This window comes from Taeniopygia guttata, chromosome 5, assembly GCF_048771995.1.
Source record: "Taeniopygia guttata chromosome 5, bTaeGut7.mat, whole genome shotgun sequence".
Classification (NCBI taxonomy): domain Eukaryota; kingdom Metazoa; phylum Chordata; class Aves; order Passeriformes; family Estrildidae; genus Taeniopygia; species Taeniopygia guttata.
In genome coordinates this window covers 34,015,508-34,031,459 of record NC_133030.1, presented here as the reverse complement: position 1 = coordinate 34,031,459, position 15,952 = coordinate 34,015,508, and the positions used below count along the sequence as shown (strand labels likewise).

The 15,952-nt window shown below is 34.3% G+C and overlaps 1 protein-coding gene across 8 annotated transcripts in view; it reads right to left on the bottom strand.

Moving 5' to 3' along the window:
- The window catches only part of FMN1 (formin 1), a 172,622-nt gene that overhangs the window by 86,319 nt on the left and 70,351 nt on the right, over positions 1-15,952 (bottom strand). For all 8 annotated transcript variants that reach the window (XM_030274542.4, XM_030274539.4, XM_041716679.2 and 5 more), the window contains one exon: positions 383-1,146. In XM_030274542.4, the coding sequence (XP_030130402.4) occupies positions 383-1,146 (764 nt within the window). The remainder of the gene's footprint in view (positions 1-382; positions 1,147-15,952) is intronic.

Genomic DNA, 15,952 nt, shown 5'->3' with positions numbered 1-15,952 from the left:
AACTAAATTCTTACCTGACCAAACTTTAACATTTAAATTCTAATTCTAACACAGACTTAATTTTAAGAAAAAAAATATTTATAATCTCTTGGCTACCCTTCTACATTTTAGTGCTAAATTTGGGAAGCACCCTGTCACTATGATTATCCATGCAGTGCTTGAATTATAGGGGAAAAATGCCCAAATAAAACATGTTTTTGTTATAATGCAACAAGTTGTCATTTATAATACATATAATTTTAATTTAAATATGATATTTTAAAATAACTTATTTTTTCAGGCTTTTAGAACTGATTCAAGTTTTTTCCTAGAATTATGTAAATTCCATGTCTCTACACTGACCTGTAAGTAGCAACTCTAAGTCCAAATAAATATATTTTACCTGTTATCTTGCAATTGTATTCGTGTCCAGTACAAAGGCTTCATGGGACGGCCAGGTTCAATGGCAGGTTTTCGAGGGCCTTGGTTTGAGGATAAAGTGCTATTAAAAAAGAGCCCAGGTCCAGGAGGTGGAGGGGGTGGAGGTAACCCAGATCCAGGCAGTGGAGGAGGAACAGGAGGTCCCAGCCCTGGAAGTGGTGGTGGTGGCGGCGGGGGTGGTGCTTGAAAATTCCTACAGCCTTCAGACAGTGGAGGTGGCAGTGGTGGGCCAGATCCAAACTGAGATGTCAGTGAAGCCGGACCCATTGGCAAAGGTGGTGGTGGAGGAACTACAGCGGACAGTGAAGAACAAGGAAGTGGAGGAGGTGGTGGTGGAGGAGGCAGCATTTGTTTTTGTTGACAAGAGAAGACACTTTCTGATGACTGTACATTGTAATTGTCCTTATTTTCACTTTGGGCAGATATACTGTGTGTCAAAGAAGAAATATTAAGCTTTTTGGGTACTATTTGGTTATTTTTCACAGCTCTGTTTTCTTCTTCACTAGGCTTTATGAAAGTTTCTCTGTCAGTCTGTATACATACATTTCGGTATGCCTTTGGTGGGTTATCATCTTCAGTAGAAACACCAATATCCTTTGCTTTTTCATTTCTTCTGTTTAATTTATTATCAAGTTCATTCTTCAGATGTGCAATGGTTTCCTCAAGCTGAGCAGTTGAGACAGCGTGTTCTCCACGAATATGGAATACCCTGAGTTCAAACTGAGACTGCAAAGCAACAAGAAAAAAAACCCTTAGTGCAAATATTTTTTGAAGTGTTTATTTTGTAGTCTGTTAAAAATCTTCATATTTAAACTACATTCTTAAAGTGGAAAACACTTCTCTTTCCCAGTTCTATATGGCTTTATTGGAAGCTATTATATAATTGGACAATTACTAATCTTTAAAGAAATGTGTGTATATATATATACACCCTTCCATATATATTTTAATCTACAATTCAGGAAAATAAACATTAGAACCAAGAGAATCAAGAGGATTCACTGGATAACTAAGTAAGTAAGGAAAAACCCCTTTTTTTCTTACTATATGTCAAAGATACAAAACATTTGGCACTAAAAAATCCAATACTGCTATTCCAGGTTATTAGGCCCCTACAAGTTATTTTCTGTTATGCCATGATACTATCAGGCAGCTGGCTGATATTACCATGATTCTTTGCAAGGCAATGACTCCTGGAAGAGAGTTTTTCACCGGTCTTTAAGGATCTCTCTACAAAAGGGAAGCCAACCTTTTAACAGAAACAGCTAATGAGCTGTGATTTTCCCAAATTCCTAAAGGCACAGGAATTCACACTTAAAATGCCCATGCAGTGCTTGTCAGAAGTGGCAACATAGCACTCCCTACTAACCACTCCAACTTGAGCATTAGGGCAGAGCTACTAGTTTACAGAATTAAGATGCATCCAAATCATATATGTGCAGCTCAGCATGGGAAATATAATGCAATAGTTGTGGTTTTATATTGTAAAATTAAGCTTGACTAGATATGCAAACAAGATACTCATAGAAGTATGATCAGCTTGGATTCTAATCAATTTCGTAGGATAAAATCCAAAGTAAACAATCTGAAACACTGGGTATAAAATGCTCCTTTACACTGGCAAGTGTAAAGGTGAGAAATCAGGTTTGAAGTCTTACAGAGAGAATCAAACAGATTTGCATTGGAAACAACCCAATTTCTGTTAATTTTATAAACAACTCTGAACAAATAAGTATAACAATATATTTAGTTAGCTTTTTTCCTTTTCCTACTAGTACTCTATTGGCACTCATCTTTATTATTAGTTCAATTCAACTATCACACGATTTTCTGCTCCAAAGAAATTGCCTTTCTTTTTAACTTGGCATACTTATCCATAAATGAGGCAATGAAGTAAGGTTACCTTAAGGAATTTAACTGGGTTTTTTTATCATAGCACTTTGCTCCTATAGGACATCAAAAACTCCCTCACAGAACAATTTACTTTGAATGTTAAAGATTTTCCCAGCAGTAAATCTGAAGCCACCTTAAAAACACACTGTAAAAGAAGCACAGTATCTAACAAAACTATTTATTACATTTAAATGGGCAACTGTGTTTAACTGTACATTAAAAAGCAACTGTGTTAGTGTTATAAGCCTTTCCAAATACACATCTCCAGTTTTAATTTACAGTATAAAATTGGTAGTTTAAAGTTTATATTTGAGATGAGAGAATGAAAAGCAAGAAACAGCATAAAGCTTGCACTATTTTAGAATTATTTTCCATAACTTGAAAAAACCATATAAGAAAGCTAAAATTACTAAGCATTAGCAATTACAAAAAACAGTAATACTTCTATTTTGTAATAAGTAATAAACCGATTTTAATTATGTTTAATCTCAAAGTAAGTCTTATTCACCAAAGTAAGATTACCATATATACCTATGATAATACTTCCAACAAGTGTCAAGAATATGAATATTAATATGTACTACTTTTTTATATATATATAAATAATACATATATCTTCTTAACAAAGGTCTGCTCCCAGGAAAATATTTCTTAAAATGAGGTAAAATGCTCTAAAGTCATATGATAAATCAAATGGAGAGCAAACATCATCTAAATTTAATAGTTTGGTCACAACTATTTTAGACAAAATGGAAAAATATTTCATCAGGAAACACGATATTTGAAGAAGGGATGGTATGGGAGGAAGGCTGGAGGAGCAGAAGATATTAGAAGGCAGCTGAAACTAAAGCTTAGAAAGCCATCCTATATATGAATGAACATGATTTATTTCTGAAGAAGGGTAGAGGATTTTGAAAGCTATTAAAGAAAATGTCTGTAAAAATTGCTGTATAAAATGAAAGCAAGACACTACAAAGAACAATGTGGCAGAAGTTCATCAGAAAGCTTTAGATATATTTCTTTTCACTTGAAAACTGCATTTGCCACTTTGCTGACTGGTATAGAAGCCTGGTTGCTTGGTTCCCAGCAACACTCATTTAAGAAATCTGGATTGTATAGCTACATTCAATACCAAATAAACTATTGCAAGGAATATATCTCTATTCCCCTGACCATTTCATTTTCTTGCAACAATAATCTGCTTTTTCAGAGAGTATCAAATTAAGCCCTCAAGCCTCGTTCTGTTGAGGTTCTCTGGCTTTCCATTGCATCAGTGACTCTTGCCAGTCAGCCATTGACATATTACTCCCTCTCCTGTACACACACACATAGAATTGATAAAGCTGCCTAAATTTCCATGGCAGTAGATATATATTTTTCCACATTACTTCCACAAATACCATATTTGAAGAATGAATGTTTCATTAAAGCCTTATTACTGTTTTTTCTTCATACTGCCAGCTTAAAAGAAAATGCCCTAATGTGCTGAAATCAGATTTCAATCATCAGTTTGAAAGTACCTCTTGAGTATTTGAAGCCTAACCCACACAGCAATGTGCTACTGAAAAAAGTGGCCTTACTTTGGCACAATCTTTCTTGCATTAATTGTCAGTATTAAATAGGCAAACAATACTATGCTATTAAGCTGAAGTGCACTGTTAAAATTCAGAATTCACAATAATTTTATCAGATAAGGAAACAGCCTGAAAATACATGCAGCAATTCAAGAAACAGGGCTGCAGTGTACATAGCCACAGAAGGGATTGATCAGTGGTATGGCAATTCTAAGAGAAAAGGATCTGCAAGGGACAGCACATCACAGTCTGACTGAGTCAACACTGTATTAGGATAAAAAGAATTGTCATATGCAAGAAAAAGTAATCTTTGTGCTTTATTCAGTACTAAAAGCTGTGTGGTTTTTTTAGTTCAAGAGAAATTCTGTCCCTGTGTTCATGACCACTGCTATTGAAATTCGGGGCAGCTCATTTGGTCTTAATTTTCTAGGTTAAATCAACAATGCCTTTTGTCTCCACCTCACCCTTACTGGATAATGCTCCCCTTGTTTCCTTAGTTTCTTTCTGTTTCCATTGCTGAAAAATACTTTCAGTGAACCCTTAAATTTCCTTTGCAAGACGTGATTCAGCTTGAGTATTGTCAAATGCCCTTTTCTATTCTGAATTCTAAAACCAGGTTTCATGGCTAATGTACCTCTTCCTTTCTCCCATGGCTCTCTGCTTCCACCCAATACCCATTTTGAACTGGTTGAATAAACAGGTAGTTCTGTCTATCCTTCTTGATAAAATGTCTTTTGCTTCCAAGTCTGCTCTTGCCTGGAACACAGGCTTTTTTGCACCTCTGATTCTGACTAAAGAAGATTCTTCCCTATTTTGCTTTTCAACCCTCACTAGTGCAGTTGTACTTACAAATGATTTCTTTAATTTGTCAAGATCTCTCTGATACCTGCCATGAAATGGACAGGATCTATTTTCCTTGGGTAAAACCAATTCACCAAACAAATGATCCCAGCTGACTCTCAGATCCCTTGAACACAGACATTTAAATTTAAGCTTAGAAGGCCTGTGTTACCCTCTTCCTAAAAACTAATTCTGTTAATGGGTAAAAAAAAAGCCATCCCCCCCCCAAAAAAATGACCCCTCTTTACTAAAATACATGATAATAGGAGGATTATGTAAATATTCAAAAATACTAATACACTCTAACCTGGAAAACAACAGGAGTGCTTGGATTTGCTTTCTAGTTTCTTCCTGTTTTCTCCCTTTACACCCATCCCTCTGGTGTATGTCCCCAGTGACCTCCTTTTGGCACCTGCTAAGTGACTTGACATAACACAGAGAAAAAAAGGCAGATTATATTTTCTGACAACCAACTCAGCCTTGGTTCCATGGGACCCAGATAATGATGAGGCATATGCTCAAGGAATAAAAATTCAAAATATTGAATCAGTGTACAATACTGTCATTAACCATTACAGTAGCAGGTGATAAATCAGAAATTGATCACAAAAAAGACTAAATCCTTTCATTCATGTAGCCAACAGGTCCTTTAAATGTCTTTGAAATGATAATGTGTATTGACATGGAAAAATCTCAATACCATTGTGACAGCTTTTCTCTGTGACAGAAAGATTACAGTCTCATTTAAAACAGTCAATATACTAAGTTACAGTCAATTAGATGCAATCAACTGAAGTATATTTGTTGTTGTTTCACTGCTTCATATAATGTGATTTTATGTGAACAAAAACTTAAACATGACACGGAACTGCTCTGATATGAAAAGCTGTAGAACAATTTGTTTGTATTAACACAAGGAAAGTATAAATTTCTACAGCAATCTGCATTCAAAAGAACAGTTGCTAACTTATTAGTCAAGGCTTATTTGCACCATAAATGTTAAAAAATCCTGAGAATTTTAACAGTAAAACATAAAAAAAGTTCTCTAAAACACTGTTCAGAGCACGCAATACGCAGAACTTTTGCTTTGAAACTAACAAGTCCATGCTCCACTGTCAATGACCAATACTATTTCACTAGCGTTTATAATGTAATTCTACTCTGAAAAGTGACTGTGTAAAAATTACACATATTTAATGAACAAAGCTGTTCTAGGTATATCAGAGACAGACCTCTTCTTTAACTGAGAAACACACACTTTTACAAGTTTTTACTCTAATTAGAGTGGAAAAATAACATATTAGGGAGAAAGTGAGCTCAGGTTTATTCCCTTCCCTGACTTTTATACAGTGATTGTTACGTCTAATTAGTTACGTATGCCAAGTCATGAAAATAAAAAAAAAAAAAAAAAAAAAAAAAAAAGAGGAAAAAGAGGGAACAAAGAAGACACAAAGTATCCAGGGATATAGTTGGGAGATGTGGATATGTTCTAAAGAGGAGGATATTAAAAAATGAAAAAGGAAAAAAAAAATTTAAAAAAAGACAAGAATTACTGAGTTGCCAAGTAAAGGCTTTTAAAATATACTTTACAGGTTTTTTTTCTTATTAGTATTTTGGCCATCAAAGTAGTGTGCACAGAAAAGAGAGGAAAAGCAAATTTTTCAGAGAGAGCCTCTAACTTGGTTTTGCTCATTCTAAGTAATTTAATCTTGAGTTTTTGGAAGAGTTCACACTTTTTTATTCTTCTATTGTGTTTACAAAAGAAAAGAAGCTCTTTTTTGTTGAATCTCTGTCCTTGAAAAAAACATACATTTGTTTTAAATTTTAACAACAATCAGAGATTTAGCAAAGGATTTCTCCACAGGGAAAAAAAAAGTTAAACCCATGCCAGTTTACATAAAAATCAAAATTCCTCTCTAACAAATACCTCAACAAACATAACATATGGTATATCATCACTGTCAAGGGCACACAGTAAGAATTGTTCCTACACCTCACAATAAAAAAGTAATGACTGAACACTCTCAAACAGTCCCAGATCTCCAAATATTTTTGTAGCCAATGCATACAGAGTCCAATTTTCTCTAGAATTTAAAAATAATAAATACATAGCTTTATAGACAAATTGTAGCAAAAGTAGTTGGGACAACAAACAAAAAAATCCCCCGGCTATTTCCTATTCATTGTCCTTGTAGATCCACTAGACTCAATATGTACAAATAAACTGGCCAAAGGCAGTAGAATACAGTGGGAACAGGAATTGAATGAGGCACATAGAGTGATCCTTGTGTGTCCTAGGCAAGGCCAGGAGTAGAATTTGATGACCCTCATGGGTCCCTACAACTCAGCATATTCTATGAGTCAAGTATTCTGATTCTTTCTTACTAGTGATAAGTTTCCAGTGACCTCCTAAGCATAAGGTAACAAACACACTTCCATTTTTATCACTCTCCAAAGAGTATGAACAGCCAGGCAAAGCAGATCTCTGACACAAAGACACTCTAGATGCTTTCTAACCAGGACTACATTTACAGAGACCATTCTGTGTAAGATACAAACTGCCCCTTTCATTATAGGGCTGCAGAAAGTCCTATATTCTGTTAAGCTCCAGCATCTCCTGTTGCTGCTCTTTGTGGATCTTCCATTATCTCTTAATGTTCTGTGCTCTTTTCCATGCTCTACACAGAGTGATCTCCAGGTTGCAATGAAGTTTGTGTTCCTCATCCTTATTACCTTGTGTCTGCTATGTAAATGTTTCTGTCAAGTAACATTAATCTAGGTATTGTTTCCTGCACATATACACATCCTTCCTTCAGTCCATTCATGGTTAAGAACTACCTATCTAACCATTTAAGATTACACAAATTAAATCACTCAGAGACAATACATAGCTCACAACAGCCATCTCCAGTTCTTTCTCTACATACATATCACTTTACTCAGGTCAACCCACTTAAAAAGGGTAAATAACTTCTCCATAACTTCTAAGGAAATAATCAGATAGAGCACTAGATGTACCCCAGAAATTTCTTGGTAATCTTTCAAGATCCTGCAAACATTATGAATCCAAATATATGGAAAAATATCGCTAATGATGTTCATTGTATTCCACAGCACACTCCACATTTAAGGCTCCTATTATGTCCACTTCACCACCCAGTAAGCAATGTACTCTACTGTGGAATCTCTGTGCCTACAGAGAAATCTCACTGGAATCTAAATTCTTCTTGATCTCTTATCAAACACAAAATTGTTAAGGCCTTGGATTCACTAACTTCTTACCACAGGCACATTTGCTAAACAATGTCATTCCTGGAGACAAATGATAAAAAACTCTAAAAAACTACATGAAATAATACTTAATATAGCTAATTGTTAACAACATATGCTTAAAGTGGTAGAATTCAGTTTATTAATAAATACATATTAATAATAAATAATTTATCATTTTATATAGAATTTAAATGTTCAGTAGCTAACCTATAAAGTTCCCACCAACACTAAAGTTGGAATGGATGTTTTAAAAAATAATAAACCCATGAAAATATTCAACTGACAAAAACCACTTTAAACCTGCATGTGTCTGAGACAGCAGTGAATTCCCAGACAATGGAATACTATACTTACTAGACTTTGCCAAAAGTAGCAGCTACCTGTCATGCCATTCAAAAGCTAACAATCCTTATAGAAAGTGACTATGTGTTGATTCTTCCTAAATGTAAGATAGCTTATGCTAGGAAAAATATATCCTACATAATAAGTAAAAAATGGGTACCCAGTTAAATTGAGATCAACCTATACACTTCTAGGAAAACTTAATTTTGTGGACAATTCAATTGGCAAAATCTTGAAATATTGTTAAACTCTGCTAAACATTTAAATTCTGCAGAATGGAATGAGGAGACTCAGCATGCAACACACCAATAAATGTAAATGATATATTGCATGAAATTTCTCTGAGGCGAAGCTAATCAAAGTATTAAACCACACCATAAGCTAAAAATTAATTTCAAACTTTTGCTGAACTAGGACCATGACCAGTTAACAAGCAAAATCCCAACATTCCTTTCCTATCACAAATTTGTAGCTACTATCTTACTCTGCATCTCACTGCAGCTGTTACCATAGTCTTAGGACAGCCTCAGTCGCTACGCACACGAAAATACTAATACCCATTCTCTGTGGTAGTGCTCAGAAGATCATATGCAACAAGGAAAAAATACTCTGAACATTGCTAATATAATACTTTAAAATACAACATGTAGAACTATAGACTGATAATTAAAATTTTATATTAATTCTTTGTTTTGATGATAATTTACTTGAGATAGGTTATGGTAGCCCTCAATTGCCAGGGAAAATACATGATGATGTGGCATATTTTACATCTGGCATGTAAAATATTAAAACAATGCAAAAAAATGGCTGAAAACAAGTTGAAGATGAAGTTTCAGTGACAAAAACTACAGAGGCAGTATGGATCCAATAAGAAAACTGATTGTAGTAGAGAGCAAGTTGTCTCTGATCTTGGGAGAATGTTTTTGGACACCTAACAGCTTTTTTATTACTGTGGCTGACTAAAATGAAAAGCCCTACTACTAAAATGTTCTTTTTGATGAGGTTTTTGCCATGAACTATAGCCCTTGCAGTCCAGTGGGATACAAATCCTTTGATCCTGTGCAGTCACATAAATTCAAAGTCGTAAACCAACATTGAATTTGATTTTATTAGTGTGGCTGATGTTGCCAGAATTGTAATGCAACCTTGTTTTTCTTCGCTTTTCTTCCTTTTCTTTCAGGGACAGGATGGAAAGGAGAGTTTACTGTCAACATTGCTTCACCATATAAAGAACTAATTTCTTTGGCAACCAGGCTACAAGATCAGCCATTTTAACTTAAGCTTTTTAACTATATAGGAAAGCAAAGATGTATGTTGCTAAGTTGCAACCAATTATTTGAATTAAGTAAAAGCTGAAGCAAAAAGCATTATTAGTAAAGCACATGGAAAGCAGCAACCAAAGATAAAGTTACATATCTATAGAAAGAAAATGAGCAGCAATGAATACTTCTCAACAGGAATTATTCAGCCAAATAGTGCCATGAGAATGAAAAAAAAAGTAACTCTACACTTTTACAAACTAACAATTTTCATTCTTCATAATAAACATAACTTTTTTCTAAAAGTTTTGAGAATTTTTAGAGATGATTAGCCTCTCCACCAAAAGAGTGTTCTCATGTGCCATCAAAACAACAAAAAGAGATTCTACATGGAAAAAGAGAAATATAATATCAATTATGGAAATGACTCTGTATTTGTGTAGAAGACACACCTACTTTAACATATACTGCACACTAATTATGCATCACCACACTACTCTAGACATTCCCATTACAGAATTCAAAGAAAACATTGCAGATGAAAAAGTCTCAGAAAAAACTGCCTTGATCAATTACTCAAAAGGAAGCAATCAGGACAATCTTAATTTTATCCCTTCCCATCAATGCTTTCACATTGTGCAGCTATGCAGAAACTTTCTCTTTGACAGAACTAGTACCTCATTCAGTGAACGTGCTGGGAGATATTCCAGACAAAAGTTAAAAAATCAATAATGAAAAAACAGCAAGCTTTTAAGACTTCTGCACTGTGTGTGCTGAAGTTGAAAGGTACATAAGAATGAAGTGTGGACCCTCAGAGACACAACACCAGTATAGTAAAGGCATGATAATGCTGACCTGGAAAAACAGATTCTACACTTGCTCAAACTACAAAATTCCTGCAAGATGCACCACAGGTCATTTTAGTCAGTTTTCCTCAAGTAGTCATCAATGATACACCTTCTTTTACAACAAACTATCTTGAGATTCTGGAATTCAAATGTATAATTGCAATGTAAGTTATAAATGAACTGTGACTGAGCATTTATGCAAATGAAAGCATGCCAATAAATCTGTTAAACCTTAGGTCTGTAAATAACAAGATCACATGCCTATCCTAACACATATTGTAAAGTCCAGTTTATACTTAAACATCCTACAGTTAAAACTTATGACAGTAGAAAATACTGTAATGAAACTTCTTATATTGAGATCAAATATTGTCTAATAAAGCCAGGGAGGGTATTGCTCACTGACCAACAAAAATAAAACCAAATACTGAATGAACTGTATTCATTCCAGGACACATATTCTGGAGTATATTGCCCACACTGAAGTAAAACTTGTATTGTGATGCCCAGACCCAAGTCTTTACAATCTATCTCCTACTGTTTTCTGTCCTAATTTCCAGGCTACCTCTTTTGCCATTCATCTTGCCAGTGTAGTGTCTCAAGTGTAGTGTATGCTATACGGACAGTCCTAGTATCTCTACTTGCTATTTTTTCCTGAAATTGTACCTTTCACATCTCCATTCATATGTCCCACTCTTGCTGACTGCTTTGCTCTCCAGGTTTTCTTTCATTGCCTAACCATCAATAAGGGGGTTAGGAGACAGACTTTAATTTGGAAAGCATCCTCTGAAGGGTGATCCCCACATAATTAAGAGTAATTTGTGTCAACCATTAATCAGTGGAACTTAGTTTTGATCCAGTGTTGTTTTATAACAGCTTTGGTGGCTTTGTGGAAATGGCAATTGAAAGTTTGCTCAACACCAGAAGATGTAATCAGTAAACACTTTGCAAAGTCAAAAGCTGCTAAAATCAGGTCTTTACTGAACATGAGAAAAAACAGTTTTATTTAAAAAAATGTTAACCTCCAATTTCAGACAGATTTTCCCTTATTGGCAAAATGCTCATCCTTGATAAATTTGTCCCTGCTCCTGTTAAAATCAGGAATATTAGAGTCAGAATTTTTCAACAACAGAATTTAATTTAGAAAAAATGCCTTACAACTACTAGATTTAAACAAATATCTGGTGTAGTAAATTTCAAAGTACAGATAATTTTGTCAAGAAAGCATGGGGTACGTGTTTACAAAATCAAAATGGTAACTTTGCTAATACTTAATTTTTAATGGCTTTTATAATTCCATGATGGCACTCCAATTAATTTCTCTTATATACAACTGTTTCCTATGTTATAGAGATCTTCAGTATCTGTGAAAATAACATGCCCTTTTGTTCAAAGTGTGTACTCTACTTTATTTTCCTGAGTACATAACATGTTTATTCAAGGCAAGGCGATAGGATAAATTAACTTGCATAAACTATGAAAAATGCAGCAAGTTATAAGGAACATTAAGACTTTTGTTTTAGCCCTAACTAAGCAGAGTTTTTTGTAATGTGTCTAAATTTGAGCCAGGAACTCCATCTTGCTGAAGTTTGAATGCTAAATTGTCCTATTCTATGTACATTTTAACTATGTACTACCATGCCCATGTGCTGAAATAGAGTTAAAGAGATTTTCACTGTTTTCAATATAGGGAATATGGTCTGTGGTAACTTCTTAAATAAACAGGAGAATCCTTGGATCAACATGTGGAATTAACAGCATTCTGCAGCTGACATGAAGTTTAAACAATCCAAGTCTCATAGTGAAATTGCACTGAAAATAACAGAATGGCAATATGGCAAGTGGCCATACTGAAAGAAACCCACAACACAATGAAATAAGAATCTTCCAGTATATGCAAACTATCTGATAAGAAATTATTAACAATGTAAACATATTGTTAAAGGAAAATAAGAATGAAAAGCATAGATTGCATAAAAAATATGACAAATAGGAAGTCAATGGAGGAGAAGAATGAGAACATTTTGTTTACTGTACTTATGTATCAGAGCACAGCAGGGATGCTTAAAATGCCATCAAGAATTTTATTATGGAGTATGATTTTAATACAGAAATTGTAACGTGCAAATTTTAAAAATATTAACTAACCGGGAAGTATCTTCACACAACATGAAGAATCATTCCAAGCTTCATTTCTGAATGAAGATGAAATTGTCAAGTGGTTCCAAAGAGATTACGTGCTGTTTTTAAGAAAGTTACTGTCTTATTGCTCCTATCCTTTGTTCCCTAGTTCGCTCCTTCACCTTCTCTAGTGCTGGCTATGCAAATTTTTCAGTACAGGAAGATTTTTTTTTCCTGCTGGGATTTTACTATTTTAGGAAATGCAAACTTTAAAGATAATGTTGCTGCCACTGTCTGGTAGCTTTAGGAGCTCTGAAATTGGTATTTTAATACAATTTCATAGGAGCACAGTCTCTTTTTTTCCCATAACTTTTATGCTTTTTTCAGTCTTTATGTGTTTTGCTTTCTTGCATCGCAGAGGCTCTGCAGTGAACAGGGAGAATTCCTCCAAGAGGGCAAAGTAGCTAAGAAGATTCAGGAAGGCACACAGTACACACACAGTGGTGTAACCATACATTTAGCAGCTGAAAGACTGAAACATTTCAAGTTAGGCAAGATTAGTATCAATAATTAACCACAAGCTGAGAGACCTTCATCAGTTCACCACATGGAAATGCTGAAAAGCCTGAACAGCTCATTAGGAAAGACTGACTAATAAACCCTTGCTGACCTTGGCTGCTCCTTTGAGCTGCCAAGAGAGAGAAGCATACACCACCAGAGAGAGGAGCATACACGATACCGATTTTCTTCTGTATGTGGATGCCGGAATGCAAAAATACAACCAAGAACACTCAAAGCAGCCAGCCACCTTATGGATGCATTTCATCTTGTAAAAGTTACAATCTCAGCATCCTGAAGCAAAATCTTATTACCAAAAGTCAGCATATATCCACATATATTAAAAAATCTGGGGTTTTAAAAGTACTGCTGCATATTAAAGCTTCCAACACTATTCATCATTGGACCCCATATCCTAATAGCAGATTTCAAAACATAGTGACTTTAGAAAAAATCATGGTATCCCTATCCCATGCAAGAATTCACATATGCACAAACAAAACTGAGGAGAAAAAAAAAATCTTATTTTCTAGAAGGAATAATAAAAATCCTTAAAAGCATCCAGATCAGATTTCTTTCAATTTATTCTGCTCAAAAGTATTCCAGTTTGTTGTAATAGTCTACCCATAGAAAAAGAAGATTTAGGCAAATTAAAATAGTGTAAAATGTTTTGATTTGGTGTTAAAACATCCAATTTGTGATGTACGCTCTGAAGCTGAAATTAAATTTTACATCTAAGTAAAAGACATTTTAAATTGTCAAAATAAACCTGAAATCACCCACTTCTATAAAGAGGTATTTTGATAAGCATTCTGGCATACAAGAGATTTCAACACTATTCACTGTTGCTTCCCATAGCTGAATCAAAAATTCCAAAATGTTGCAGAAAGAAGCAGCACCTTTTGTCATACTCATGTTATAATTTAAGAGCAATGGAAGCATTCAAAAATGAAATGAAGGGAAAACAAATAGGAGGGTGAAAAGACAAAGAAATAAGAAAGGATTTAGGAAGTATTAGGCATGAAAAAACAGATTTTCAAAAGAATGAAATGGTCATAATAGAGCTAGAGCTTTATTACTTAATAAAACCTTAAATGTTTTTATGACTTTGTGGTCTGACTACAAAATAAAAATACATTATCTTTAAGTTATCAGATAATTTTGAGTGGTGCTATGACTTTTCCTTTCACGTTCCTTTTGCTTCCACATTTTTCAGTGTTTTCTGGGGCACTTGGAGGCACTGGTCTTTAACCTCAATTTATGATATGAAATAGTTTTCAAAGTTAAGGAAGTTCTTCTGTGAAAAGGAAATTACTTTCTACCCACTTCTACATTTCAGCTCTTGGAACCTTCACAAAAAAAAGCAAAAGCACAAACATTACCATGGAGGCCAGAAAGGTCACTATGAACACCTCATGATACATTCTTCCCTAAATGAGGCCAGCTTGCTCTTTCCTAATGTCACAGGCAGCTGCACTACCATTCACTATATCTTAACTTTCAGTAATATGTTCATAACATTGATAGATGCAACTATACAGATATTTCTTTCTAAAATTTGCCATGAGATATTTTAGGAGATGTAAAAACATAATTTTATTATATGATATTTACTGAATAATTTATAAGCTAGCTATAGTTATTTTTTAAATCAAATATCTATTAATATTTCTTATACTATATTATATGACATGAATTATGTAATACTATTATGTAATATAAATACCTGATGATACTAATATTCTCAGTTTGGAAATATATAAAAGATCTAGCGAGCTGGTGAAGCCTAACAACCTGTGTTGGAGAAAAACACCCATGCATAGGGTACAGGGTTATAGGACAGCTAAGGACTTTCCGTCCATGTTCAACAAGCAGCCTTGAACTACCACGTAACTAAAGATGAGGGGATATTTGGTAGCTTTGTTCTAAAGGGAGCAAGGAGACATTAGGGAGAAACTTAAATTTTCACTAATTTTATCAATTTAACTTACGGGAAAAAAAGTACGGTGCACCCTTGTGCAGCTATGTGTTGGGTTAAATATTAAGCACTGCAGACAGAATATTGCCTGCAAGTAAATTCCTTTCTTTCAGAAGTCAGGAGTCCATTTACATTATTTTGATTTATGTTGTTGTCATCTACTTAGTTGATTATTAGATCCTCAAGATTTGGTTCTGTTTGACAAACACTATGAAGATGTTGACAGCTATGACTTATCAATTGAGCAACTTCAATTTTAGTTTCATAATGTGCAAGATAATTTCTGACCTAAAACTAAAACAGATACACAAACAGTGGGCAGGATGTCACCACACTCAGTTTAGAAGGAAGTATGAAACGTGCACACGTTTTTGGGAACTTTTTCTGAAAGACTCAGCTGACATCTAGTGGCAAGAGAGGGAAAGCAAAGCACTTAACAGTACAAAACAGAAATCGTTTTATGTCTTTAAACTGTATTATTCAGTATTTTTTAAATATTAATTTATCACAATGTGATCTGCCTAATGACACAGTTATCAATGTATTACATTATCAAAGTTCCTGAGTTAGTATATATGTTTATTTTCCATTCTATTTGCTTTAATGATGACAATGGAAATTCTGAATGTTTTCTAATTGATGACCTGCATACTAACGATTTAGCATATGAACCTGTATTAGAACACAGAGCAGCTATACTTAAGAATATATCATAACTGGTGAGAAAAGGAACATGCTGTTAATTTTAACCAGAGGTGATCACCAAATTCAGTTATACTGCCATTTAAGTTCCGGCTTTTATGATAAAAACACTTACTTGTAATATCCTACTTTACTTACCAC